General features: G+C 38.5%; 1 protein-coding gene across 4 annotated transcripts in view; it reads right to left on the reverse strand.

Annotated features, from left to right (window-relative positions):
* PEAK1 (pseudopodium enriched atypical kinase 1) overlaps nt 1-12708 on the reverse strand; it is a 299273-nt gene that overhangs the window by 35292 nt on the left and 251273 nt on the right. For all 4 annotated transcript variants that reach the window (XR_013826945.1, XM_079912000.1, XM_079911999.1 and 1 more), the window contains one exon: nt 5594-5784. Coding sequence is in view for 3 of the 4 variants with exons in the window: in XM_079912000.1 (XP_079768126.1) it covers nt 5594-5784 (191 nt within the window). In the remaining variant the exon portion in view is untranslated. The remainder of the gene's footprint in view (nt 1-5593; nt 5785-12708) is intronic.

Here is a 12708-nt window from a genome sequence, read left to right on the forward strand (position 1 = left end):
TTATGTTAAGGACAAGAAAAAAGGCAGCTGAATTAACCCTGGAGAGGGATCTCTAAGGTGAAAAACAAACGGATGGTTCGCATAAGTCGGTAGCTTTTCGTGGGAATGGCTGAATCACAACAGCTCTTGTTATACCATAGCAGAGAAAGGAAGCTGTCTCAAAGGTAGAGGTCTAACGGGAGATTCTGACATACGGTAATCAAGGCCTATTCCAATCCAGTTTTTTTTTTTTTTTTGACTTATTAGTTTTCAGAACTATCTAAGAAATGTGGGAACTACAAAACAAATGCAAACCATGTCCCTTTGTTTCGCTATAACTAGCAGACCTTGGGGGACTGGGTCTGTCGCAGTACTTCGCTGTTATTTGTTATGTCTCCTCTGGTCCCTGTTGGCCACCTTGGTGTCCTGTCTCCTCTATCATGTTTCACTCTCTCAGTCATCAGTTGTATAGGCAGTCCACAACTTTTTGGACTTGGATTTTGTTGCTCTGCTTATTCAACATTTCTAATAAACATTCAAAATTATTTCTGCTTTATGCTACATTTTCTGGCTAGCACATCAAACATATTGAAAAAAGAAAGCAACAGTATATTTTGGTGTAGAAATAAAGGAACTTCACAATTATTAAGCACTTCTATGTATCAAGTACTTCCTTTGCCATCAGCCCTACAAAGCAGATGCTACTATTCCCTCCTGTCAGATGAGGAAACTGAAGCTCAGAGATGGTAAATAACTGACCCACAATCATGTAGGTGGGCAGTGATACAGCTGTCGTATAAACCTAAACTTGTCTGATCCCCCAAACCTACGTTTTTTTCCTACTATATAACACTGCTTCCTAAGCCCACTTCACAATGCAATTTTCAGAAATAAATTCCACAGCAAAAATTATGGTAACCCTTAACTTCCCTCCTTCAGTTTCTTCTATCAGTCCATCCGCCCTCTGACTCATTTTTTTAAAAAAAGAAGAAGAAATTAGGAAAGAAAATGAAAAAGAAATATGTAACTATACACCTAGACATAAATGAGTATATCCTAGAGATAGAAGACTTTACAACTAAAAATAGAAAAGTATACTGTTAGAGATAGAAGACTTTACACCTATAGATAGAGCAGTATACTCCTAGACATAGAAGACTTTACACCTACAGATAGAAAATTATACTTCTAGAGATAGAACACTATACAGCTAGAGACAAAAGAGTGTACTCCTAGAGATAGAAGACATTATACCTAGAGATAGAAGATTATACTTCTAGAGACAGAAGACATTATACATAGAGATAGAAGATTATACTTCTAGAGATAGAAGACTATACACCAAGATAGAAGAGTATACTCGTAGACATAGAAGAATTTACACCTAGAAATAGAAAAGTATACTCCTAGACATAGAAGACTTTACATCTAAAGATAGAACTGTATACTCCTAGACATAGAAGATTTTACACGTAGAGATAGAAGAGTATACTTCTAGAGATAGAGGACTATACACACACACACAAAAAAAAATAAAATAAAAAATAATAAAAAAAATAAAAAAAGAAGAAATTAGGAAAGAAAATGAAAAAGAAATATGTAACATGTGTTTGTGGAATGGTTCTAGAATATTTAAAAGGATCTGAAGCTATTATATTAGGTTTTGTTTCCTTTTGGTCTTAAAACACATTTTTTTTTTTTAAAGCTACCAGGTCATTAAATTATAAGAAATTACTCCAAGGGATAGTTTAAAACTTCATGCAAATGATTTATTGAAAATATTAAAAAAGGTAAGTTCCAAATGCCACCTGAAATACTTGTTCCATTAGGAAAAATAACAACAACAAAACAAAAAATAACACCTATCAGTTTGTAGAACTGATGGAGCCAATCCTATCTATTATTCAGTTATTATTTTACTCACATAGTAAAACCTTTCCAAAGAAGCAACTAACCATGTATCATATCCTATGGAGTCAAGTTATCACCACTTAAGCACTTAAGGAAAGTTAGGCAACATTTTATGAGTATCACATACTTTTAAAAGTAAAGCAACAGGTAGAAAGAAAGCTATTTTTCTGATGGGGCATTGTAACTTGGTATTTTTGTACTCTATCATAATCTTTTTAAAAAAAAGTCTTAAATTTTGTGTCTCAAAGTAGATGACTTAAAAAAAAAGGGGGAGACAGCTGCAGCCCTTCAGTATCTTCTAAGAATTTAGTGGTTGCAATCATTATAGTCTAGTAATATAGACCAACTGGGTTCCAATCTTGGTTCAGTTCTTACAGGTTCTGTGACTCTGGGCACGGCACTCTGATGTACTTTCCTCATCTGAAAAATGGGGATAATAATTCCTAAGGTTGTTGTGAGGATTAAATGAGTTAATATGTAAGGCACTTAGCGTATTCTTGAAAGCAATGCTCTATTTTTTCTAACAATCTACATAACTGGGACGATAATAAGATAAAACAGTTAACTTTAACTGATGTGGGCAAATGGATATTTTTAAAGAAAAGATGCCATAAGATAACATACAATCAGTAAAAACTTGTATATATTTTACTGAGGATGTCATGAAAGAAATTTCAGTGCAGTAAGAATGTCTGAAATATAATTCCTGATATATATGCTATCTGGGGACATATACTAAATAAAAAAAAAATAAAATTTTCATCTCATAATATGTCTCATAAAATGTAAAAGAATGGAAAAAGTTCAATAAACCACTTGACTATAAAATCTATTCCAACTGGAAAATGGTATCCAAGATGGTTGCTTGGGTAAACTGCAAGGGTTTACTCTCCCCTACCCACAAATCACAGAAGGCTTCAGGAACTTAGAATGGAAGTCTTCTCCTTATGGAATGTATTTTCAACTGCATGTGGGTTGTTATGATTGACTTTCCCAAAAGGACATAGTAGAGGGCTTCCCTGGTGGCGCAGTGGTTGGGGGTCCGCCTGCCGATGCAGGGGACGCGGGTTCATGCCCCGGTCCGGGAGGATCCCGCGTGCCGCGGAGCAGCTGGGCCCGTGAGCCGTGGCCGCTGAGCCTGCGCTCCGTGGCGCAGTGGTGAGGGGCCCGCGTACCGCAAAAAAAAAAAAAAAAGGACATAGTAGAGCATTTCTCCAATAGTTTTACCTAACCTTTTGGTCCTCTTAAGGATGCCCTTATTTCCAAGTACACTAGCTGATCATAGAATGATTTAGCCTTACAATAACCTGACAGAGGAAAAAGACAAAAAAAGGAGGTGAGACACTAGGTAGAAGAACGCTTTGATATTATATGCCACTGGTTTCCAGACAGATGTGAGAATTGGTCAGTGGTCCATAAGAATCTTACTAGGACTACGCATGTGGCAGTGCAGCTCATGCTACTCATCTCTCTCTTGACTTCATGGGAGAAGAGCACTAAGAAATCCTTGTCCAGCCCCAAGCTTTGCTTTTCAGAAGGAAACTCAGTGACCCTCAAGGGAGAGACAGATCAGAAGTCACTGGGCAGTCAAGGAAGAAGAGTGAAGATGATTTCAAAATTGAATAATCTTTGCATTAATAAGTACATTAGAGATAATTTAGTTCAACCCTCTGTGTAGTGCAGGATTCGCCTTCACAGCATCTCTGAGAGATGATTCCTCAGGCTCTGCCTAAACACCTCCAATAACTGGGATCTTCCCTCCTCAAATCTGCTAGCCCCAAGCCAGAAATCTGGCATATATTATAGATTCTTTTTTTTTTTAACATCTTTATTGGAGTATAATTGCTTTACAATGGTGTGTTAGTTTCTGCTTTATAACAAAGTAAATCAGTTATACATATACATATGTTCCCATATCTCTTCCCTCTTGCATCTCCCTCCCCCCGACACTCCCTATTATTATAGATTCTTTACATCATTCATATCCAATTAATCACTGAGGTAATTTACCTGTCAAATCTCCCTTAAATCTGTTCACTGTTCCCCTTCCCCACTATCTTAGTTGAGGTCTTTCTTTCTCATCCCTTTATGTGGTTCTGCAATAGTATCCAACTACCAGATTTCCTGCTACCAAATAATTTGCCTCTAATTCATCCTCACAAGGCAGCCTGCAGTGGACGTTCTAAAACACAAATCTTTTTTTAGATTTTCTTTTTTTTGATGTGGACCATATTGAATTTATTACGATATTGCTTCTGTTTTATGTTTTGGTTTTTTGGTCGCGAGGCATGTGGGATCTTAGCTCCCTGACCGGGATTGAACCCACACCCCCTGCATTGGAAGGTGAAGTCTTTTTTTCTTCTTTTAAATAAATTTATTTATTTATTTATGGCTGCATTGGGTCTTGGTTGCTGCTCGCGGGCTTTCTCTAGTTGCAGTGAGCGGGGGCTACTCTTAGTTGTGGTGCCTGGGCTTCTCATTGAGGTGGCTTCTCTTGTTGAGGAGCACGGGCTCTAGACGTGCAGGCTTCGGTAGTTGTGGCTCGTGGGCTCTAGAGCGCAGGCTCAGTAGTTGTGGCGCACCAGCTTAGTTGTTCTGCGGCATGTGGGATCTTCCCGGAACAGGCCTTGAACCCATGTCCCCTGCATTGGCAGGTGGATTCTTAACCACTGTGCCACCAGGGAGGTCCTGGAAGGCGAAGTCTTAACCACTGGACTTCCAGGGAAGTCCCTAAAACACAAATCTAATCATAGCATACCTCTGCTTAAAACCCTTTACCCTTTAGTGGTTCACTACCACAAACAGCAAAAAAAATCCAAGGTTTTAGCCTGAAATGCATGATCTTGCCTAACTCTCCAGGGCACACCTCAGCAACACTAAATGGTTGTGTTATCCACACGTACCAAGCCGTTTTGCATCTCCATACTTTTTGCTCATGTGTTGCCTCTTCTTTGCTCATGTTGTTACTCTTCTTTCCCTCTGTCAACCAGCTAAATAAGTTCAGAAATTATCTCCAGGAAGGCATCTTTCTTCCTTCTTAAAAAAATTTTAATTTTATTTAATTAATTATTTGTGTGTGTGTGTGGCTGCATCGTGCGGCATGCGGGATCTTAGTTCCCTGACCAGGGATCGAACCCACACCCCCTGCAGCGGCAGCGCAGAGTCTTAACCACTGGACTGCCAGGGAAGTCCCCTGGAAGGCATCTTTTGACACCCTTCCCTGTGTAATATAAAAATATTCTGTGTGGGGAATTCCCTGGCAGTCCATTGGTTGGGACTCTGCGCTTTCACTGCTGCGGGCCCAGGTTCAATCCCTGGTCGGGGAACTAGGATCCCGCTAGCTGCATGGCATGGCCAAAAAAGCAAAACAAAAAAATTCCATGTGTATTCTCTATCACTGCACTCATCATATTATACTGAAATCATTAACTAGCTCATCTCTTTCCCTCCAGGTGAGTCTCTCAAGGCAGGGACTATGTCAGAATCCTAGCACATGGCACAGGACTCATGGTAACAGGTGTTTAATATATGCCTAGTACAAACTAAATACAGGACTTTTTCTGATGTGAGTTAAAATTTATAACTCCAATTTCCAACTTTTGTCCCATGGAACAATAAAAACCATCTTTCCAGGGAAATAAGCATTAGGCTGGTACATAAAAAGACAAACTTTAAATACTCTTTACCTGACATTTGCACTTACCTAAGTTGCTGTATGTTGCACTACAGGGATTCGGGTCCATAGGACCTGAAATGTCTCCCTTTTCCTCTTCCCTTTCCAGTTCAGGCAGCGGCAATGCCGATGTGACTGAAGTACAGCTCCCACCATCTTGCTTCACAACAGTGCTTGGATCCCGAGGAGAAAAATCCTCTGTCACTTCACGGGTCACATGACTGAAACAAATCAGACCACCATCACACTGGCATTCAAAGGTTTTTGCTAAAATTTAGATTTGTGGAAGGCACATATTGCCATAAATGTAAATAACTGGCCCTGTAGTCACAGCAATGGGTCATAAACCCCAACATACTTGTCTGAATGTAAGGCAGTCTTTCATGCAGGCAGATACTTCTATCATATATATATTGGGATACTTGATACATACTTGATTCATACATATTGAGAATTCAGTTTGGTAGAGGAGCTATAGTAGGCTCAGAGGGAAGTTTGAGAATAACAGGTAAGGAGTGGAACTTTTTTTTTAGGTAGTAGGGGTAGAGGGAACTGAATGCTTAACTTGTTAAAGAGTAATACACTAAAGTATTTAAGAAAGTATTTAGCATATTTACTATATTTACCATACTATAGTACAGTCATCCCTTGGTATCTGAAGGGGGCCGGTTCTAGGACCACCCACAGGATATCAAAATCCACAGATGCTCAAGTCCCTTATATAAAATGGCATTTGCATATAACCTACACACATCCTCCCATATACTTTAAATCATCTCTAGATTACTTATAATACCCAATACAATGTAAATGCTATGTAAGCAGTTGCCGGTGCACTGCGAATTCAATTTTTGCTTTTTGGAACTTTCTGGAATTTCTTTTCCCCTAATATTTTTAATCCATGGTTGGTTGAATCTGCAGATGTGGAACTCGCAAATAAAAAGGGTGAACTGTGCTATAATACTATAATAAATATGAAATACTTTACAGTATTTACTTTATTTAGTATATAATATTTACTACACACTAAAGTATTTACGAAACTATTTAGTAAAGGATCAGGAGTAAAGTTGAGATTTAAAAAAGGAAGTAAAGCAATTATTTTAGGTAAACTGAGGCCTGGAAGCCTTGTTGCTAGGAGCACAGTGAAGCATCAACCTTTTGCCTGTATGCATGCAGCAGGCAAGGCAAATGGAAAAGAAAGTTCTAACCTCTAGTTAATCTCATCTATTAAAATGAATCTGAAGCATCCCACTGGCCACATACCAGAGGATGGTCATCCATAGTGCTTTGTGTTTCCCGATCTTGTTTCACTGCTGCCTGCTCATTTGCTTATAGCTATCTCTTCCAGTCTTCCCCACATCCCACTCTGCCTGAACTTCCAATTCTGTTGCTATAGAGTACAAGGGGGTGTAATGATTATTAAATGTTGGTGGAGAAAACCGGCCTAGTTAGAAAATCTCATTGGGCTGGTTCAATGAAACAAATTCAAAATCAAGCACCTTTAATGGTTTCTGGGTCTACTAAAAGTATTCCTAGACTGTCACACACTCACCAGCTAGCTCTTCTTCCGTTTTTTTTTTTTTTTTGTTTTGTTTTAATGGGCAAAGAGGAAGAATGAAAGGAAACATCTTATATACTGTGACATGTTATTTCTGGATTTTCAAATGGCAGTGAGTCATGGTGACATTTACAAGTTTCTTTAAAAGAGGTACTTTGTTTGATCATGTGTCAGCAGAACATATATCACCTGTGGATTTGAGGGAGTAGATCTGAAGGAGGAGTACTTTCTTATCAATTTTTCATTATGGAAATTATGCATGTGCCAGAACAGAAAAATAAGCCTTGAAGTCTGCTGGATACACAACTTCAAAAATATTCTTTCAAAGCTGGCAGAGCCAGAGGTCTCTCTATACTGAGAGTAAGCAATGAGTGGGAGGTACCATTATGGAATCTGGCTCTTGGGGATAGGGTGAGGTGGGAAGGGATCAGTTCACTAGCAGTCAGCAGGGTGGTTTATGTAAAGGACGCCTCACATGCTAAAGCATGCTGACTCTTCTTAATGGGCCGCCTTAGGTTATCAACCCAAAACAAAGCTAGTTTCTCATAATATGGAACATCATAAATTCAAGGTAACAAGGGGCTCTACTTCCACGCGTTAGCGAAGAAAGCAAAGTGACACTTCTGAGACCCTCTTAGACGCCACTTAGTGTCACTGAGAAGTTATCAACGTGCTTCAGGAGAGGGAAAATGATCTTTGCTGGGCAAAAGTTAATTTAAGCCATTTTAAATTTCAAAGCAATAAATATAGTGATTAAAAAAACATCATCCCCCTTTGACAGGAAAAACATTAAACCTCCAGACGCTCTCTTCTTATTCTCGAGTCAACTTGAGAGGTTTCTAAAAAGGTGTTTTTAGGCTCCTAATCTCTGCAGCCTTGCTCTTGCCTTTTCTCTTACTTCCCCCAATCTCATCGTTATTACTAAAAGGAAGCTCTCTTTTCCATTTGTCAAAAATGATTGGTGAAGGCGGGTTCAGAAACCATGACTCCACCCTTGCTTGTCTGTTTTCCTCCCAGGGAATGGGCTATTTATATTAAGCCTATTGTAAAAACTACAAGAAAGAGTTGCTGCTATTAACCAGTGAGGAATTCCCTGGGCCTGTTCCCACGTACATGAAACATAGCTCTGTACTCTTAAGGGGTTCTCAAAACAAAATATGGATGCTAAAAAGCAAGAAATATTAAAGACTCACCCACTGTACTCACTCATACAATTCCCCATTAAAGGAAATTCTACAGGGCCTTCTTCAGTCTGTTAATCATGTTCTGAAGCTCTGATGAACCATAGCTCCCACTGAGTTCCGGAGGACTACAAGTCGGGCAAGATATAAGAGGCTCGAATCCTGCACCTTAATATAACCCACTGCACCTTGACCTTTACCTGAGGGGTTTGGTCTGGGAAATGAGCCAAATTACCTTTGGGAAACTAAGCAAAGTGAAAGCTAGTTTTATTAACTCTTTGAGGACCAGGGCAGCACAACCTATATTCTCTACAAAGGTCAGTTTTCACAAGCACATTTTAAATAAGTGCACTGGTATATTAAATCACCAGTTAAAACAATTGTCATCTATGAAGAACTATGCAAAAGAGTTGATGAAAGTTAAATCACATGGATTTGCAAATGGATACTAAGATGTTTAACCTGCATTTACAGTGACAGCAGTGTCTAAAAGGAAGAACTTTAAAAAATGCATCAATGATATGTCATGTCGATGCTTGAGGGAAGAAAAGCTCTTTGTATGATTAAAATGGTAAAAGAGAGAGGAAAGGGGAAAGGAAGAGGTTTTGAGAGTTCAAGCTTAGATGTGGTAACATGCTGTGACTAAAAAATGAAAAAGAATCAAGAACAGCATCAGAGAAGGTGATTCAGTCACTATGAATAAACAAATTGTCCAGGAAGAAAAAAGGAAGTAAAATCCTATAATTAATTTATCTTAGGCATATTAATTTTATAAGGGAATATAATTTTTGACCATTGACTTTTTTAATGTTTCATATTTAGATATAAAATCAGAAAACCCTCCCAAATAGTAATATGACGCTTTCCAAATACAGGCTTTATCTCCTAACAAAGTGGTTCACCACTGACCTTTCATTGGGAAATGTTTGATGTAATGGAGAAAACACCAAAACAGGAATCAGAGAAGCCAGATTCTGTTTCCCTATTACTTTGATCTTCTGTACAAACTAGATGACAACATCAGGAGGGAGTTAAAGGAGAAAATGAAATGTCCCCCATTTCGCCCATGAGATAGATGGTTAAAAAAAAAATTCTTTAAAATGAAATTACAAGAAATCTACTAGGATTTCTAATACAATATATCTTAGCACATGTCTTGAAGTAGCAAATAATGATGAAGGTAATGATTTTTTTCAGGATAAGTACAAGTTGATATTCATTATTATAAAACAGAACTGTTAACTGATAAATGGCCCACAGAGAGGAAGTTATGGCTTTTCTATTCCTGCTATTTAAATTCATGTTGAAACAATCCCTAGTTCTGTAATGCAATGTAGGATATCTGTAGTAACTATGGCATTGACATCTAGGTCCTTGATCATCAGGCTGGGTCAAACCCTGACTTTGTCTCTCTTTTCCTGACCCTCAGCATTTGTTCTACTTTCAGAATGGGAGATAGCACACATTTCTTTTTACCTCAAACTCTTTGACCAATGTTTCATTAATGACCAGTTTTTAATTGAGATTTGGTAATGCCTGACCTGACACAAAAAAAATCACGTCACTATCTCCACAAAGACACATCTCATTTTCTGAACATGGAGGATGAACTTAAGGTATTCAAAGGAAATGGTAACATTGTTACAGATTTGTCTGTAATACAAATGAAGCCCTTGGTAAGTTTATATCTCAACAGTCTGCAATAGTCATACATAATTCAAAGCCGCAGAAGCAATCTGCGGGAAGCTCACTTGGCTTACCCAGGTAGTAGGATTAATCATTACACCATCAAATGAAATAATCCTTTTTTTTTCCCCCTGGCAAATTCATTCAAGACAGATTTTGGTAGAAATTCTGTTAATGTCTGAATATACTTTTTAAAAAGGCAAATCAAATGCCACATTAGAAAGGATTAAAGGCCTTTATGTATCCAAGTATTTCCACGATTTCAGTTCAACTTTTTCTTCAAATTCAACCACCTTCATTCAGCTTCAGAAGGGACAGTAAATGAAATCAGGCTTCTATAGAGACCATCTGCCTCTTGGGGCAAATGGTATCCTAAATTCTCATTTGCCAGCTCTCTTCAGCAGCTGCATCTGTCTTTAGTTGTCCAGGTCAGCCAATAAGCAAATGCGTGATTTTTAAAACCTCCTTTTACCCCTAAAGATCAGATCAAAGCAATCAGAAACAGCATTTCATGGTTTTATTACTGGTTTCCAAAGCTGCTTATTTCTGGAGTTGCTGGGGATGATGGACCTTTGCAGAAACGGGATGTGAATCAACACGAGGAGGAAAGATCAAAGTTATCGAATCCCACACTGTTTATTTACTGAAAGGGGGAAAAACTCCATTTCCTTCTGTCTCCCTACCTCTAGGACCTCCCACCAATATGACATTTCTTAATCCTATCTTAGTTTCCAGGTCATCTACTTGATTTCGCTACACTTTCCAATTACTGGCATTCTCAGGTAGAAAAGTGTTGTGTCCATTGATCACTATCTTAGTGTCTCCAATTTTCCACTAAGCCTTCTGTCGTCTTTAACTGAAAACTTCAAACTTCTTATCCTGGACTGAGATTAACCTTTAACTGAGATCTGATGAGTTCTTGCTAATACGTCTAACATAGTCTGGTCAGACAAAGGTAGCTCTTCCTGGTGTGAATGAAGTGGCTAGGTCTTGGGATAGGGAAGACTGGCAGCCATGTGCAAGGTCTTGAATAGACTAATTTCCAGACACTGCACAGTTTCAATTTTTTTTTCTTTAACAAATGTGTTTTTTTTTCTTTAACAAATTTTTTCTTTAGCAAATTACAAGTGTCTTCAAGGCACTAGACTGCAAGACAGCGAAGTAGATAAAAACACAGGCCACTGTAAATCACTGTCACCTTCATAATACTAAGAAAAATTACAGTTTTAAAATCCTATGAAATAAAAATTCAGAATGGCATCTGTACAAATTAACAGAAAAGATAAATTAATCTTGGAAAAGAGCAACAAAATAGGGCTGCTTTTCTCAATAACAGAGGTGTGGAAGGAGATTCTCAGCGTCACCATTTGGCCTTAGCTCACTTCTAAAGAATGGGGTCAGATATTGATGTTTACTTCCTGGAAAGGCAAGTATGAGAAGAAACTATCAACAGGCCTCTCTAACAGGACTAACCTAAGGACGATATGGAACAGTCATTTTCGGGTCCTGGACTTTTCCCGCATGCCCAGAAGCTCTGGAGAAGTGAGTCACTGCACCTTTCCCCAATGTCCTCTTATCTCCCTCAACTGCCCGTTTGCCCTTTTGAGTCGGGGAAGCGAGATGATTATGTATACTAAACTCTCCAGAACATGGCACGCTCGCTGAAGGAATGGATATAGGGAGGGAACAGGAACAAACACTGCTCAGAACCTATTCCTACTCTACGCTGCACAAGCTGCACACTATTCTGTTTAACTCACAAAAACACCTCAAGAGGTAAAGACGATTATTCTCACTTTACAGATGGGGAAACCAAGACTGAAAAAAGTGAAATGAATTGTCTAAGGTTATGTGTGTACTTAGGTGACAGAGTCAGGATCTGAATTCAATACTATGCAACTCTAACATCCGTATTCTTTCCACCACACTGATACCATTAGGTAAGCCTGGTGCATTGTAAAGATTCAAGAATAAATGCTTGATTATGAAGATGAAGAAGTAAAAGTGTTTTGAAAAGAAAAAAGCTATTATTGAAATGTGGGGTATTAATGATTACAGATGGATTCTTTTGAAAAATTCTAAACAAAGTCATTGTTTACATTGCAAAAGGATTTCTTTACATGGGAACTGCTCTGGTATAGAAAGACTGTGTTTATAGATGTTTGGCTTCCTAATAATAATCACCACCACTACCTCCACATCTGCTGACTGCTAGGTACTGTGTGCTTAAATATATATCTCCTAACAATAATACTCTGAGTAAGGGTTGTTATTCCCATAATAGCAAATGATAATAGCAGCCAAAACTTACACAGTGCTTATTATGTCCCTGTTCTAAGCCATGTCTCTCAACAGTGGCACTACTGACATTTTGGACCAGATAATTGTCGTGGAGGGCCTTCCTGTGCGTAGTAGAATCACACTAACATCTCTTACCTTCTATCCAATAGGTGTTGGAATTACTCTCTGCTTCCCCAGTTGTGACAACCAAATAGTCTCCAGACATTGCCAAATATACCCTAGGGGTATAAAAATCCCTTCCCCTCCCCTCCTGTTTAACACTTAACATTAATTCTTTTAAGTCATACAAGGTTATTATCTCTGTTTTACAAATGAAGAAATATTAAGCCCAGAGTGGTTAAGTTATTTGCCTCAGGTAACACAGCTAATACCTGGTGGAGCTGAGATTCAAACCCAGCACTTCAGCTCTAGTCTGT

This window comes from Stenella coeruleoalba (assembly GCF_951394435.1).
Source record: "Stenella coeruleoalba genome assembly, chromosome: 2".
In the NCBI taxonomy this organism is placed as follows: Eukaryota; Metazoa; Chordata; class Mammalia; order Artiodactyla; family Delphinidae; genus Stenella; species Stenella coeruleoalba.